The sequence below is a fragment of the Myotis yumanensis genome, unplaced genomic scaffold (genome assembly GCF_028538775.1).
Source record: "Myotis yumanensis isolate MYYU_CA2020_CCGP unplaced genomic scaffold, mMyoYum1.0.hap1 SCAF_15, whole genome shotgun sequence".
NCBI lineage: Eukaryota > Metazoa > Chordata > Mammalia > Chiroptera > Vespertilionidae > Myotis > Myotis yumanensis.
The window spans coordinates 43,202,175-43,215,901 of NW_027223766.1; the positions used below are offsets into that span (position 1 = coordinate 43,202,175).

The 13,727-nt window shown below is 39.8% G+C and overlaps 1 protein-coding gene and 1 pseudogene across 1 annotated transcript in view; one reads left to right on the forward strand and one right to left on the reverse strand.

Moving 5' to 3' along the window:
* The window catches only part of STK3 (serine/threonine kinase 3), a 210,217-nt gene that overhangs the window by 22,400 nt on the left and 174,090 nt on the right, over window positions 1–13,727 (forward strand). The window contains exons 3-4 of the mRNA XM_070392037.1: window positions 379–507; window positions 8,458–8,572. Coding sequence (XP_070248138.1) covers window positions 379–507; window positions 8,458–8,572 — 244 coding nt within the window. The remainder of the gene's footprint in view (window positions 1–378; window positions 508–8,457; window positions 8,573–13,727) is intronic.
* LOC138993432 (transcription factor SPT20 homolog pseudogene) lies at window positions 4,365–6,654 on the reverse strand (annotated as a pseudogene).

The following is a 13,727-nucleotide window of genomic DNA, read 5'->3' on the forward strand; positions in this document are numbered from 1 at the left end:
AACCCGCGACCCTATGGTGCATGGGCCAACACTCTAACCACTGAGCAACACAGGCCAGGGCTATTTATTATTTTAATTTCCATTTTTATCTTCTTAATGCTGCATTTATTTGAGTTGATAAGCTGTAAGTCTATTTCATTCATAAGAAAAACAATAAGTCTTTATATATTAACTTGATGTTTTTAAGAGATTTTAAGTCAATAATTGAAGCATTAAAGCTAAAGTGTAACTATAACTAGTTTTTCTTATTTGTTTGATTTGTCATCATTAAATCATGCTTTAAACTAGGAAAGACTACATTCACAAACTGTAGACTCTTTTCCTCTAATAGCTATGATGTTTGAAAGGAAAAAAAATAAATGTCTTGGTTTCTTTTAGGTCTTATGGAAGTGTATTTAAAGCAATACATAAGGAATCTGGTCAAGTTGTGGCAATTAAACAAGTACCTGTTGAGTCAGATCTTCAAGAAATAATCAAAGAAATTTCCATAATGCAGCAATGTGACAGGTATGAAGAGCTTTAATTTTTTTGTTTTCCTTCATTTTGATGATTTTTGCTAATAATGTATAATAAAACTAGAGGCCCGATGCATGAAAATCGTGCACTCGGGGGGGGGGGGGGGGGGGCGTGTCCCCTCAGCACAGCCTGCACCCTCTTGCAGTCCGGGAGCCCTTGAGGGATGTCTGACTGACAGCTTAGGCACGCTCCCCCTAGAACATCCTTAGTGCTGCCTTGGAGGCGGAAGAGGCTCCTGCCACTGCTGCTGCACTTGCCAGCCGTGAGCCTGGCTTCTGGCTGAGCGGTGCTCCCCGTGTGGGGAGTGCACTGACCACCAGGGGGCAGGTCCTGCATTGAGTGTTTGCCCCCTGGTGGTCAGTGCACATCATAGCGACCGGTCATTCCGCCATTCAGTTGATTTGCATATTAGCCTTTATTAATATAGGATGTGTTGTTTGGTCATCTGTTTAGTTTTGTGACTTCCCATTGGAGGTGAGACTAAAATCCTTGTCTTTAGGACTTACAGCTCTTAAACAGAAATCTACACTAATAAAAGAGAAACATGGTAATTAGCATATGACCGCTACCCTTCCCTTGGCTAATCAGCATATCCTTATGCAAATTAACTGTCAGCCAAGATGGCTGCCGGCAGCCATGCACTGAAGCGAGCAGGGAGGCTTGCTTGCTCCAGTTACTGCAGACTCCAACGTTCCCCGCCTAACTTGCCGGCCTCTCAGTTGCAACTCTAAGCAACTATGTACTATGTTGCAAATAAGAAGCTAAACAAAACCCCAGAAAACAGCTGGACTGAAAGCCAGCCGGACCGCAACATTGATGTTTTCAGCAGCGAGGCCTCAGAGCTAAAGCTGGCCCAGAATAAAAAAAAAAAAAAAAAAGAAAACAAGGAGCAGTTGGAAGCTTCAGTCACTCGTCAGCCGGAAAACAGCCCTCAGCCCCTCACCCAGACTGGCCAGGCACCCTAGTGGGGACCCCCACCCTGATCCAGGACACCCTTCAGGGCAAACCAGCCAGCCCCTACCCATGCACCAGGCCTCTATCCTATATAGTAAAAGGGTAATATGCCTCCCAGCACCGGGATCAGCGGAGCAGCGAGGCTCCCGGCACCGGGATCAGCGTGACAGGGGGCAGCGCCCAAACCCCCTGAACGCCCTGCGGCTCTGTGTGTGACAGGGGGCGGGGTCACAACCTCCCTATCCGCCCTGCTCTGTTCATGACAGGGGAAGGCGCCCCAACCCCCTTATCAGCCCTGCTCTGTGCCTGATAGGGGGGAGCTCCCCAATCCCCTGATTGCCCTGAGGCTCTGTGTTTGACAGGGTAGAACCATAACCTCCCCATTGGTCCTGCCCTGAGTGTGACAGGGTGCAGCGCCCCAACCCCCTGATCCGCCCTGCTCTGTGTGTGACAGGGGGCGGTGCCCCAACTCCCCTATCGGCCATACTCTGTGAGTGACAGGGGGGAGCTCCTCAACCCCCTGATCGGCCCTGCTCTGTGTGTGACAGGGGGGAGCTCCCCAACCCCCTGATTGACCCTGCTCTGTGTGTGACAGGGTACGGAGCCCCAACCCCCCTGATGGGCCCTGCTCTGTGAGTGATGAGGGCAGCGCCCCAACCCCCTGATCGGCCCTGCTCTGTGCGTAACAGGGGGTGGCGCCGCAACCTCCCCATCGACCCTGCCTTGAGTGTGACAGGGGGCGGTGCCCCAACCCCCCAATCGGCCCTACCCTGAGCGTGACTGAGGGTGGCATCGCAACCTCCCGATCTGCCCTGCTCTGCATGACGAGGCGGCGCCCCAACTCCCCAATCGGTCCTACTCTGAGCCTGACCAGGGGCTGCACCTAGGGATTGGGCCTGCCCTCTGCCACCTGGGAGCAGGCCTAAACCAGCAGGTCGTTATCTCCCGAGGGGTCCCAGACTGCGAGAGGGCACAGGCCGGGCTGGGGGACCCCCCCACCAGCGCACAAATTTTTGTGCACCGGGCCTCTAGTTATGTTATAAAGCAACAGGTGGTGGTAGAAAATACTCAGTTTTCCCATTTTCAGGGTGAATTTATGGGTGAAAATTATTTTTTTATGTTAAGGGGGGTCATTTAACAGTCTTTTTTATATTACTCTTTTTGCTAATTAAAAACAGTCTTACGTAACTCTAATTCATTCAACAAACATTTGCTGAGCATCCCCAGTGGGCCAGGTACTGTGCCAGGATCTAGGACAGTGGTTCTCAACCTGTGGGTCGCGACCCCTTTGGTGGTTGAACGACCCTTTCACAGGGATCGCCTAAGACTATCCTGCATATCAGATATTAAATTACGATTCATAACAGTAGCAACATTACAGTTATGAAGTAGCAACGAAAATAATTTTATGGTTGGGTCACAACATGAGGAACTGTATTTAAAGGGCCAGAAGGTTGAGAACCACTGATCTAGGAATACCAAGAGAACTAAGACACTGTTTTTCTTTTTGAGGAGCTGGCTAGTAATGTAGTTGAGAAGACACATAGTTAAAATAAATAGCTATAATAAAGCTGACTCACTATACCGACTGATGCGGGAGGTGATGTGAGAACAAGGAGACAGAGCACTTACCTTAGCCAGGAGTCAGAAGTCTGGGATGCTGAGGAAGAGTTAAACTGGTGAAGAAATGCAGGGATGCTAGAGAGTATAGAGAATTTCAGGTAGGAGAAAAACAGCTCACTGGTATGTGCTATTCTGACAAGGTTTGAATTACTGGCATGGAAAGTATGAGACTGAGATTTGTGTGATCTGAGTTTGTAAGTAAATGGAGCTGATCATGAAGGGGCTTAGTATGCCTATTAAATAATCTGAGGATGCCGAGTGTATAAATGATGACTGTATTTAGCCTATAGTTACTTAATCAAAGTAATAAAATTTATTATTTCCCCTTTACAAAAGGTCTAGAGGTAGGGCTGGTATAGCAGCAACAGTGTAATAACTGTCTTAGGCTTCTTTTCTTATACTGTACCATTCTCAGCATGTGGCCTTTGCTTGCATGCTTATTGTCTCATGGTTATAAGAGGGCTGCTCCAGCTCCAGCCTTATGTCTGTATACCAAGCAGGAGGGAGAAGGGAAGAAGCAGGAAAGGGCTTTCCCAGAACCCCCTAGCTAATGTTTTATTTATTAGAATTGGCACACAGTGACTTAGAATCAGTGACTTAGGGGAGTCTGGACACATTGTCACCCTTGGTCACAACAGGGTGCTTATGAGTAAGAGATCTATGGAAAACTTTCTCTTCCAACAGTATATAAGATCCTTATAAGTTCTTTGGCTCATGAAGTGACTGAATAATGTTAGAGGAACATTGTTGCTAGGGTGTGTTTAATTTTGCTTTTCTTTATTGTATGTTATATATTTAGATTATGTTACATATTTTCCATTAAGGCTGTGTAAAGGAAATTCAAGTGGTTATAAAAAAATAATACATTCCCCAGATCAAAAAATATAATTACAAAATTTCCCCAGAATTTCTATTTGGTACAGGATAAGAATGTGGTTCCCACAATTTGATGTAGAAAAGGAAAGATTGAACATAGCATAATGCCAGGTCCATCAGGGGCTTAATAGTTGGGTATTTTGCTATTTTTTTTGAGGGGGGCACCTAAATATTCATGATTAATTTCTAACACATCAAGTTTATCCTGACAAATTTTCAAAATACAGTAATAAAGTACATATTTGATAGATAATACAACATCTTTTGTAACTGTGTACTTTTGTTTAAATGTGGAATGTATAGAAAATCTGTTGTGAATAAGGATGCAATTTATCAACTTGAAGAAAAACAGAAAACAAAAAAATAAAACCAAAAGCTCTTGAGGTATTTTCTTTTTAAACTTTCATGTCTGTGACGGGAAGCTGGAGAAAGCACACTAACTTGAGACCCACAGATGACTTCTGAGAAAGACTTGGTGGCTTAGAAGCAGGAGGAGGAGTTGGAGATTACAGAAAGCTGTGGAGTAAAATAGTTACCCAAGGAACTAAGTCCTGAGTTTGAGGGACGTTTGATGGGTGGAGATCTATGTTTTACTCCCTTTCCCAGTACTGAAAACTGAATTGACACGGTCTCAGGCTGTTCTTCCTTTCCCTGGAGAGAGCTGACTCAAGCTGGCTGAGCCACTGGAGCTGTGCAACATCTTGATTGGATACTTGGCTTCATCCTGGACCAATTCCTGGAACTGATTGACTGTCCTCTCAGCATCAGTCTTTGATCCAATAATGAACCAATTTGAATGATCAACTGTGGAAGAGTAGGATGGAGATATCTTGCAGTCACTTTCTCTTCTTTACATGGCTGAATTTTACCATAGTAAAGTGGATCACCAGGTGACTGCAAAATGGTCAGCTTTGTTTTCTGATACTGATTGCCAGATTCACACTTAAATACATAATCATCTTTTACATCATGGTCTGTCCAGACTGTTGGTTGTGAGTCATCAAATTTGATTTCCACTTTAGCATGTTTGGCCAAATAGCAGGGACTCCATTTCCACATATCTACACAATTTCCTGCTTTAGAAATTTTGAGGTCATCATGCTGATCTGCTTTTCTTGCTTTTTCCCCCTAAGAAGTCAGGTTATTTTACTTGAGGAGGTGGTGGACAATGAGGTAGGTCCTGATGTCATTTCAGAGAGGACGTGGAATACCTTTGAAACACTGTTTCATAGGGCAGGTCTTCATCTTTTGCTTGTTATAGAGCAGTCTATTTGCAGTGCACGTTATGGCTATAGAAGGACCAGGACACAGTGGTTCAGCTATAGTGAGGTTCAGTGGCCTCTCAAGCAAAAGTTTGTCTTCCTGGGTTCACTTATGATTACCACTTGTTATTAAATGTACACCACAGATTAAAGTAAGCATTGTTGAATGTAGGAGAATGTGCCTATTTTGGTAACCTAGAGATTTCACATTGCTGGACTGCCTGTAGTCACGTATTTCTGCTGTGATGCATCCACAATGAAGATACTAACATGAGATCGACCAAGATAGGAGGTAATTCTCCTGCATCCAAGTATTCTAGCAATTTTCCTTCTTCAAAGGCATTCAAATAGTCTCAGATTCTGATCCATTTTCCCCCCTGAGCCAAAGAATATCCCTAATTTCCTGGGGAAAATTGACCACTAAACGTGACAGTGTCTCTTGCATAACAAGCTTCTCTAAAGAGTTCACATTTCTTCTTACTAGTAATTTCTGTTTAACTTCAGGCTTCTTTTCACATTCTTAGTTTTTATTTATTGACTAGAGGCCTGGTGCATGAATTTGTGCACAGGTGGGGTCTGGCCGGCCTGGCTGGGGGGAGGGGACACCGGAGGTTGCCTGGCTGGCCCCGCCCCTAATTGGGGTGGGGGGGCCGATTGGGGGCAGGGCCAACCGGGGGAAGGGGCCAACGGGGGATGGGGCCTCGGGCAGTTGGCTGGCTGGCCCCACCCCGATTGAACTCCCAGTCAAACTCTCTCGGTTGAGGGTACAATTTACATATTAGCCTTTTATTATCTAGGAGGATATTTTTAGAGAGAGAAGAAGGGGCAGAGAGACAGAGAGAAAAAGAAACACTAATTTGTTGTTTCACTTAATTACACATTCATTGGTTGATTCTTGTATGTGCCCTGACCAGGGATAGAACCTGCAACCTTGGCATATTGGGATGATGCTCTAACCAACTGAGCTACCCAGTCAGGGCACATTCTTCAATATAAACTTTTTTATTTTTATTTTTATTTTTTTATTTTTGTTTTTTAATATATTTTATTGATTTTTTACAGAGAGGAAGGGAGAGAGATAGAGAGTTAGAAACATCGATGAGAGAGAAAGGTCGATCAGCTGCCTCCCGCACATCTCCCACTGGGGATGTGCTCGCAACCCAGGTACATGCCCTTGACCGGAATCGAACCTGGGACCTTTCAGTCCGCAGGCCGACGCTCCATCCACTGAGCCAAATCGGTTTCGGCAATATAAAGTTTTTAAAATACAGATTTTTTCCCCCCACTAGATAGATATTTTCTTTTTTTTTTTTTTATCGCCACTTCTTATCACAAATACAGAAAATAAAAAAAAATATATGCTATTACAATCTCTTGCATGCATTGACTACCGTAACTTTCTAAGTGGTCTACCTGTGTCCATATTTGCTTTCCTACATTCTAGCTTTGAAACAGCAGAGAAATCTTTAAACTTCTTTGATCTTATCTTGCGTAACTAGGTAAAGCCCAATCTCCTTTCCTTGGTTTTGAAGTCCTTCATTGTTCTGCTCCTGCTTCCATCTGCAACTCCATTGTGTTCTACCTGACTCTTCACTCACATTATTCTAGGCAAACTGGTTTTGATTCCTGAAAATGACTTGCTCTTTCTCTCCTCAGGGCTTTTACACAGACAGTTCTTGGCTCCTGAATCCTCTTCATCTGGCTAACTTCTGTTCAACCTTTGAATTTTAGCTTCAATGTTATTCCATAGAGGAGGCCTAAATTAGATCCCTTCTGTTAATTTTTCTGTGATTGTTCATTTGTTCACTTACTGATTTTGTTTGTACGTGTAAGAAGGGAGGCTCTGAGGAGGAATGCAGAGCAAGACAGATGATTGGCGCCTATCTTCATAGCTTCTTTTCTTCTGGGGGAGGCAGATAAAATCAATGAGAGAGTGATTCCAAGATGTTGTAAGTGCTTTAAAGTAAAAAAGAGTACTGATAATGGAAGTTATCAGAGGATGACCAATAGTAGGCAGTAGGGATGAAACGGAATTAAATTTTAACCCTGCAGCTACTGGTATTAGTCTAAGCCTTTTAAGCGCTAACCTATCTGCTCTACCCTTGACTTCAAGACAGTTGAAGTTTATAAAGACTCTGCTGAGAAGTTGTCCCAGACTCCTTTGGTGGTCTCTTTACGTAGTCTTTTCTACTACTTTCCATTTTTATTGTTTTTTGCTTATTTAATTCCTGTGTCTTATTTATCTTACACTGATGACACTTTCATGATAGCTGCTACTACAAAGAAATATCTATTGAACAAGTTGTACCCTAAACATAACATTCTTAATTTTTTCCTTTCTATTTATGTGCCTTTGCTCATGGCCTTTCCCTTTTCTGGAATGTTCTTATGTCTCTTTTTACCCCCATTTTGAAGTTTAACCTTTTTTTCATAAGTCAGCTCCCTTCTTTTCTACGGAGTTTTCTCTGATGGCTCCTGCATGGCCACATCTCTTTGAGCTCTTTATAGCATTTTAGCTCTGTACTATTTAGTTTATGCCACCTCGAATTTTTCATCTTTTTATGTGAATATGGATAGTGTGCCTCTTTGAGTTCTGCAAGGTGTTTTACACATCAGTGTATATAGCATACCCTTAATAAATTTTGTTAAGTCTTCCTAAAACAACTTGGCTATAAACAGTTTATTCTACTCTGAAAGACATAAAACCTTAGTTCAGAAATACTTTAAATTGTTAAAAATTTTAATTATCTGAATTTAAAGCAAAAAAACATTTTTTTTCTCCAGAATTTTCAAAGGCCAAAATGAAAGAGAATTAAAAAAATTTTTTTGTCCCATTGAAATATAAAGTCTTTTAAAGTTGAGTGTTAATATTTTATTTGAAAAATCCTTTAGAAGATTTGTATTTAAAATGCTTTAAAGAAAAATATTTTCATTTGTGCCTTATGTTAAATAGTAATTCTTTACCAAAACAAGCCTTAGTTTCTTGGGAATCACTGAAAACATTTGGGCCTCCTCTGGTTTGTAATCCTCCTAAATTTCATCTATCAATTAAAGACTAATTAAGACAGTTGGTAAACTACATATAGACAAATCAGTGTATAATAGAAGTTTAGTAATTGAGTGTACTTGGGAACATTAAGAAATGTTGAAATACTTTTCTTTGGGATTAAGAAATCATTTTCTTTGGGAATTAACTAAGTTTAATTGTCTATATATTTTTTTGTAGCCCCTATGTTGTAAAGTACTATGGCAGTTACTTTAAGAACACAGACCTCTGGATTGTTATGGAGTACTGTGGTGCTGGCTCTGTCTCAGACATAATTAGATTACGAAACAAGACAGTAAGTATTTTTAAATTGTTTTGTTAATCTCATTTCTAAAGATTCATATTTAGAATCTGACTAGGTAATATTTTGTTACAAAGAAAATATTGTGAAAAAAAGAAAAAGTTTTAGAGTGTGAAAGGATCTAGTTTAAGGCATGAGAACCAGCCACATATCTTTATGGCAAACTTAGGAGTCATATGATTGTGTAATTTATTTATTGGGATTAAATTTTGGTAAGTCACCAAGAACTACTATGGTGCTCCTCTTTTTCATTTTGTATCATTGTGCACAATCTTTATTAACTTGAGTTCAATAAATTATGGCTAGAATTTTATTTAGAGTTCATAGTATTCATGGCATTTCTTTACTTCAGTTTTCTATGTTATAATCTATGGCTGGTAAACAGTTGAATTTTTAAAAATAATTGAAAAACAATTCTTGTCTTTATTTTTCCAAATAATATTGTCAGGATATTTGAAAGTGATAGAGTTAGACTACAGTGTTGTAATTTTTGAATTTAGTTATAAGTTTATCCTACTAGTATTTTTTCTGTTAGAGAAAATAAATAGGATTTCTTTTGAAGGAAGTGAAATAAGTTTAAATAATCTCTGTTTTGACAGAATGGATTAAGTGATTTGTGACATTCTAGTTATATATTTGAGAATTTCTGTGGTGCTTAACTAGCATTGATGTAAATCAGATAACTCTTGAGTGGCAGAACAATGCTTTAAAGGAAAATAACTATACTTCAGTTAGAGATGTGGTTTAAAACCATTTTAAGGATAAACTCCATGCATTTGGTGTTTAAAATTACCAGATAGAAATATGAAGTACAAGTGTGTGAAATGGAAAATCTGTTGTTTTGATTGTAAATATTAATGTTATCATTTTGAGTAGCTAGAAAGTATATCATCCAAGTATTTAATTTCTTGTCAATAATTACACACTGTGAAGGTATACTATATTTGTGTGAGATGAATATGGATGGGATCCTTATCCTTGGAAGTCTCCTTCACCAGTTAGGAAAGGAAAGATTTTAGTTTATATGCATTGTTTTTTAGAAGACAGAAGCTACTGAACATGTTGCACAGTCATATATTGGGGATAGTCTAATTGCTGTTCTCATAGAACAGTGGTCCTTGGGCCTGGGGTGGTATGGAGGAATCTGACCGCCATATGTGAGAAATCACTCAGAGCCGTATGATATGGATCAGGAGCTGGAGGTATATTGTCACTGGGTGTTGCCTTAATAATAGCTCCTGTTAAATCTCAAGATTATTTGTATCCTACTTTTTCTTCATTTATGTATTATCTAAAAGGAGTACCATTGTTATGAAGGGGAGCAATATATGGATATGTATCATTCCATTTAAAAAAATGCCTTGACATTTGTAAACATTTGATCATTTCATAGGAATGTTCACTGGAGTGATAATCTTGATTGTCTGATTTCAGAGTCCTGGTTGTTACTGATTGGCTGGTTTTCAGAAATGTGACCAGTGAAATAGTTGTCCTTGATCTATTTAAAACTCACTCTGAGAGTTATTGTTTTCATGGTCACAGAACAATCAATCATTTCCTAAAAGTATGGGGACCTTTTTTTTTTAAGGTTTCTATGCTCTTTTGTTTTTATTGTATGTTTTATTGTTTCTGTTAATTCTATATACATTTTTAAAACTCCTTTTAAAAAAATATGTATGTTTTTATTGATTTCAGAGAGAGGAAGGGAGAAGGAGAGAGAGATGGAAACATCAGTGATGAGAGAGAATCCTCTATAAGCTGTCTCCTGCAAGCTCACACCCCCTAATGGGGATCGAGCCAGCAACCGGGTCTTGTGCCCTGACCAGGAATTGAACTGTGACCTCCTGGTTCATGGGTCCACACTTAACCACAGGGAAACACTGGCTGGGCCCTATATACATTTTAAATAGCATAAGGCATTCTCATTGTTTTATATTGTCAGTGTTTATATTTATTTATATATAAAGTATTTATGCTTCTTATTGCTCTTTATTCTTTTCTGCATTTCACAATTGCTTGAAGAACAATGTACTTTAGTGTTTCCTTAAGTGTGGAGATGATGGTGATAAGATCTCAGATTTTTAAAATATAGAAATGTTATTTCACTTCATTTTTGAACATTTTTTTGCAATATTGGTTTGGTCATAATGAATTCCTTTAGCTTCAATTGTCTGGGAAGCTCTTTATTTTGCCTTCCATTTTAAATGATGGCCTTGCTGTAGTAGTCTTGGTTGTAGGAAATGGCTTTTCATCACTTTGAATATTTCATGCCAATCCTTTCTGGACTGAAGTGTTTCAGTTGAGACGTCAGCTGACAGCCTGTGGGAGCTCCCTTGCAGGCAAGTAACTGTCTTTCTTTTGTTGCTTTTAAGATTCTCTCTTTGCCTTTAACCTATGGCATTTTAATTATGATGTGTCTTGGTTTAGGTCTTGTGATTCATCTTGATTGGGACTCTCTGCACTTCCTGAACTTGTGTGACTTTTTCCTTCACCAAGTTAGAAAAGTTTTCAGCCATTATTTCTTCAAACAGGTTATCTATCCCTTGCTCACTCTCTTCTCTTTTTGGTACCCCTATGATGTGGATATTGTTATACTTGATGTTGTCCCAGAGGTCCCTTAAACTTTCCTCATTTTTTGAATTCTCTTTTCTTTTTGATACTCTGCTTGGGTGATTACTGTTATCTTGTCCTCTAAATAGTTTATCCAATCCACTGTTTCATCTAACATGCTGTTGATTCCTCTAGTGTATTTTTCATTTCAGGTATTGTATTCTTCACTTCTGACTGGTTCTTTTTTATGATTTCCCTGTCCTTTTTAAAGCTTACTACCTCTTTGCTGAAGTTCTCACAAAGATCATCCATTCTTTCCCTAAGGAAATTCTGCATCTGGTATTTGGTTGCTTCCATTTCATTTAATTACTTTTCTGGGATTTCTCTTGTTCTTTCATTTGGGGCATATTTCTTTTTCTCCCCATTTGCCTCTGTGTATTAAGTAGATCTGCTATGACTCCCAAAATTATTATTATGGCTTTATGATATATGTGTCTTGTTGGGCCTAGTGACACAGTCTTCCAGATCACCTATGCTCGGTGCTCTGGGAATGTTTCTTGTGGATTATATGCACTCTCCTGTTATAGCTGCTTCTTGAATGCTCTTGGCCCTTTCATAGGTGGAGTTAACCTTTCAGGCTGGCTGACTATAAGATAAACCTCAATCACCTAGTTTGAGTCACTTTGCATGGACTGCCCCTAAGGCAAAGTTGTTCACAGCAGTGTCTGGTGCCTTCAGGAATCCCCCTTTGGGTGTCCTTCTTGTGTGGCTTGTTGGGTCAACCTCTGGTGTGATCTAAAGCCCACCACTGGTTCTGGGTCCACTTGCATGAGGTTCAGGTACAGGTTTATGTCAGACGTTGTGTGTAACCAACGTCTTGAACTACCTGTCTAGAAGTATCACACTATTCACTGTTTGTGGCTACATCTTCTGGGACTGAGTGTGTATGGGAGGGGCCATTCTATGTACAATGGTTAGCTCCTCCAGCTTTGAGCTGGGGGCAGATCTATAAAAGGTCCAAGGTTCCCTAAGGTCTACCTCCACATGTCAGTTACTCCACCTCCCCTAGAGGCCTGGTCTTTCTCTAGAGCAGCAGTTCTCAACCTGTGGGTCATGAACAATGAAAATACATTCTGCATATCAGATATTTACATAACGATTCATAACAGTAGCAAAATTACAGTTATGAAGTAGCAACCTTAAATGGCACACTGGATCAGATAGATTTAATTGATATCTTCAGAGCATTTCACCCCAAAGCAGCAGGATATACATTCTTTTCAAGAGCATATGGAACATTTTCTAGGTTAGACCACCACATGTTATGACACAAAACGAGTCTTAATCAATTCAAGAAGATTAAATTCATATCAAGATCTTCTCTGACCATAATCATATGAAACTAGAATCACAAGAAAAAAAACTGAAAAACACACAAAGACTTGGAGGCTAAATAACATGTTACTAATCAATGAATGTGTTAACAGTGAGATAAAAGGAAGAAATCACAAGTTACCTGGAAACAAATGAATATGAACACATAACAACCCAAAATCTATGGGACACAGTGAATACAGTCCTGAGAGGGAAGCTCGTAGCATTGTAAGTGTACTTTAAGAAGCAAGAAAAGTCTTAAATAAACAGTCTAACCCTACACCTAAAAGAACTAGAAAAAGAACAACAAACAAAGCATAGAGTAAGTAAAAGGAAGGAAATAATAAAATTAGATTGGAAATAAAGGACATAGAATCTAAAAAAACAATACAAAAGATCAATGAAACCAAGAGCTGGTTCTTTGAAAAGATAAACATTGATGAACCTTTAACCAGACTCATCAAGAAAAAAAAGAGAGGACCTATATAAATAAACTCAGAAATGAAAGAGACGAAGTAACAACTGACACCACAGAAATGCAAATAATTGTAGGAGAATCCTATAATCAACCATATTCCAACAAATTGGGCAACCAGAGTGAAATGAATAAATTCCTAGAAACATACAATCTTCCAAAACTGAATCAGGAAACATCAGAAAATTTGAATAGATAATTACAACTAATGAAATCGAAGGAGTAAGCAAAAAACTCCCAGCAAATAAAAGTCCTTGTTTTACTGTCCCCAGCTTTAATAAACGTTTCCTCATAGTCACCTGGACTCATGTTGTGAAATTTTTCCTGCAGGAAGTCAAGAACCCACACACTACTGGCTGGCCTTAGGCAAACCCACTGCAGACCTGCTAAGGGCCAGGTCCATTTTCTGGTAACAAAGGGGTCTAAACCGGATGACCAGTCATCTATTAGGGGAGGAAGGGTCACCTTGGGGGTGAGGTCCTTGTTTTCCCAGTTTTTCCCCTTGAAGGTCACCAGGGGCAGAAAGCCCTTCTATATATGGCCCATTGTCCTTGCTCTGCCCTGTCTAGCTAACTGCCAACCACACTCTGTGAATAAATAGTTAAAAAGCCAATATATTTTAAAATGATTGACATTAACATATCTAAACACTTATGCATTTCAAATGCTATATGTTGCAGAGTAGAAATATACAACTCTGTGACATGGAGGCTTTAAAAGATAGATTATATTTCTGATGAGAGGCTTTCT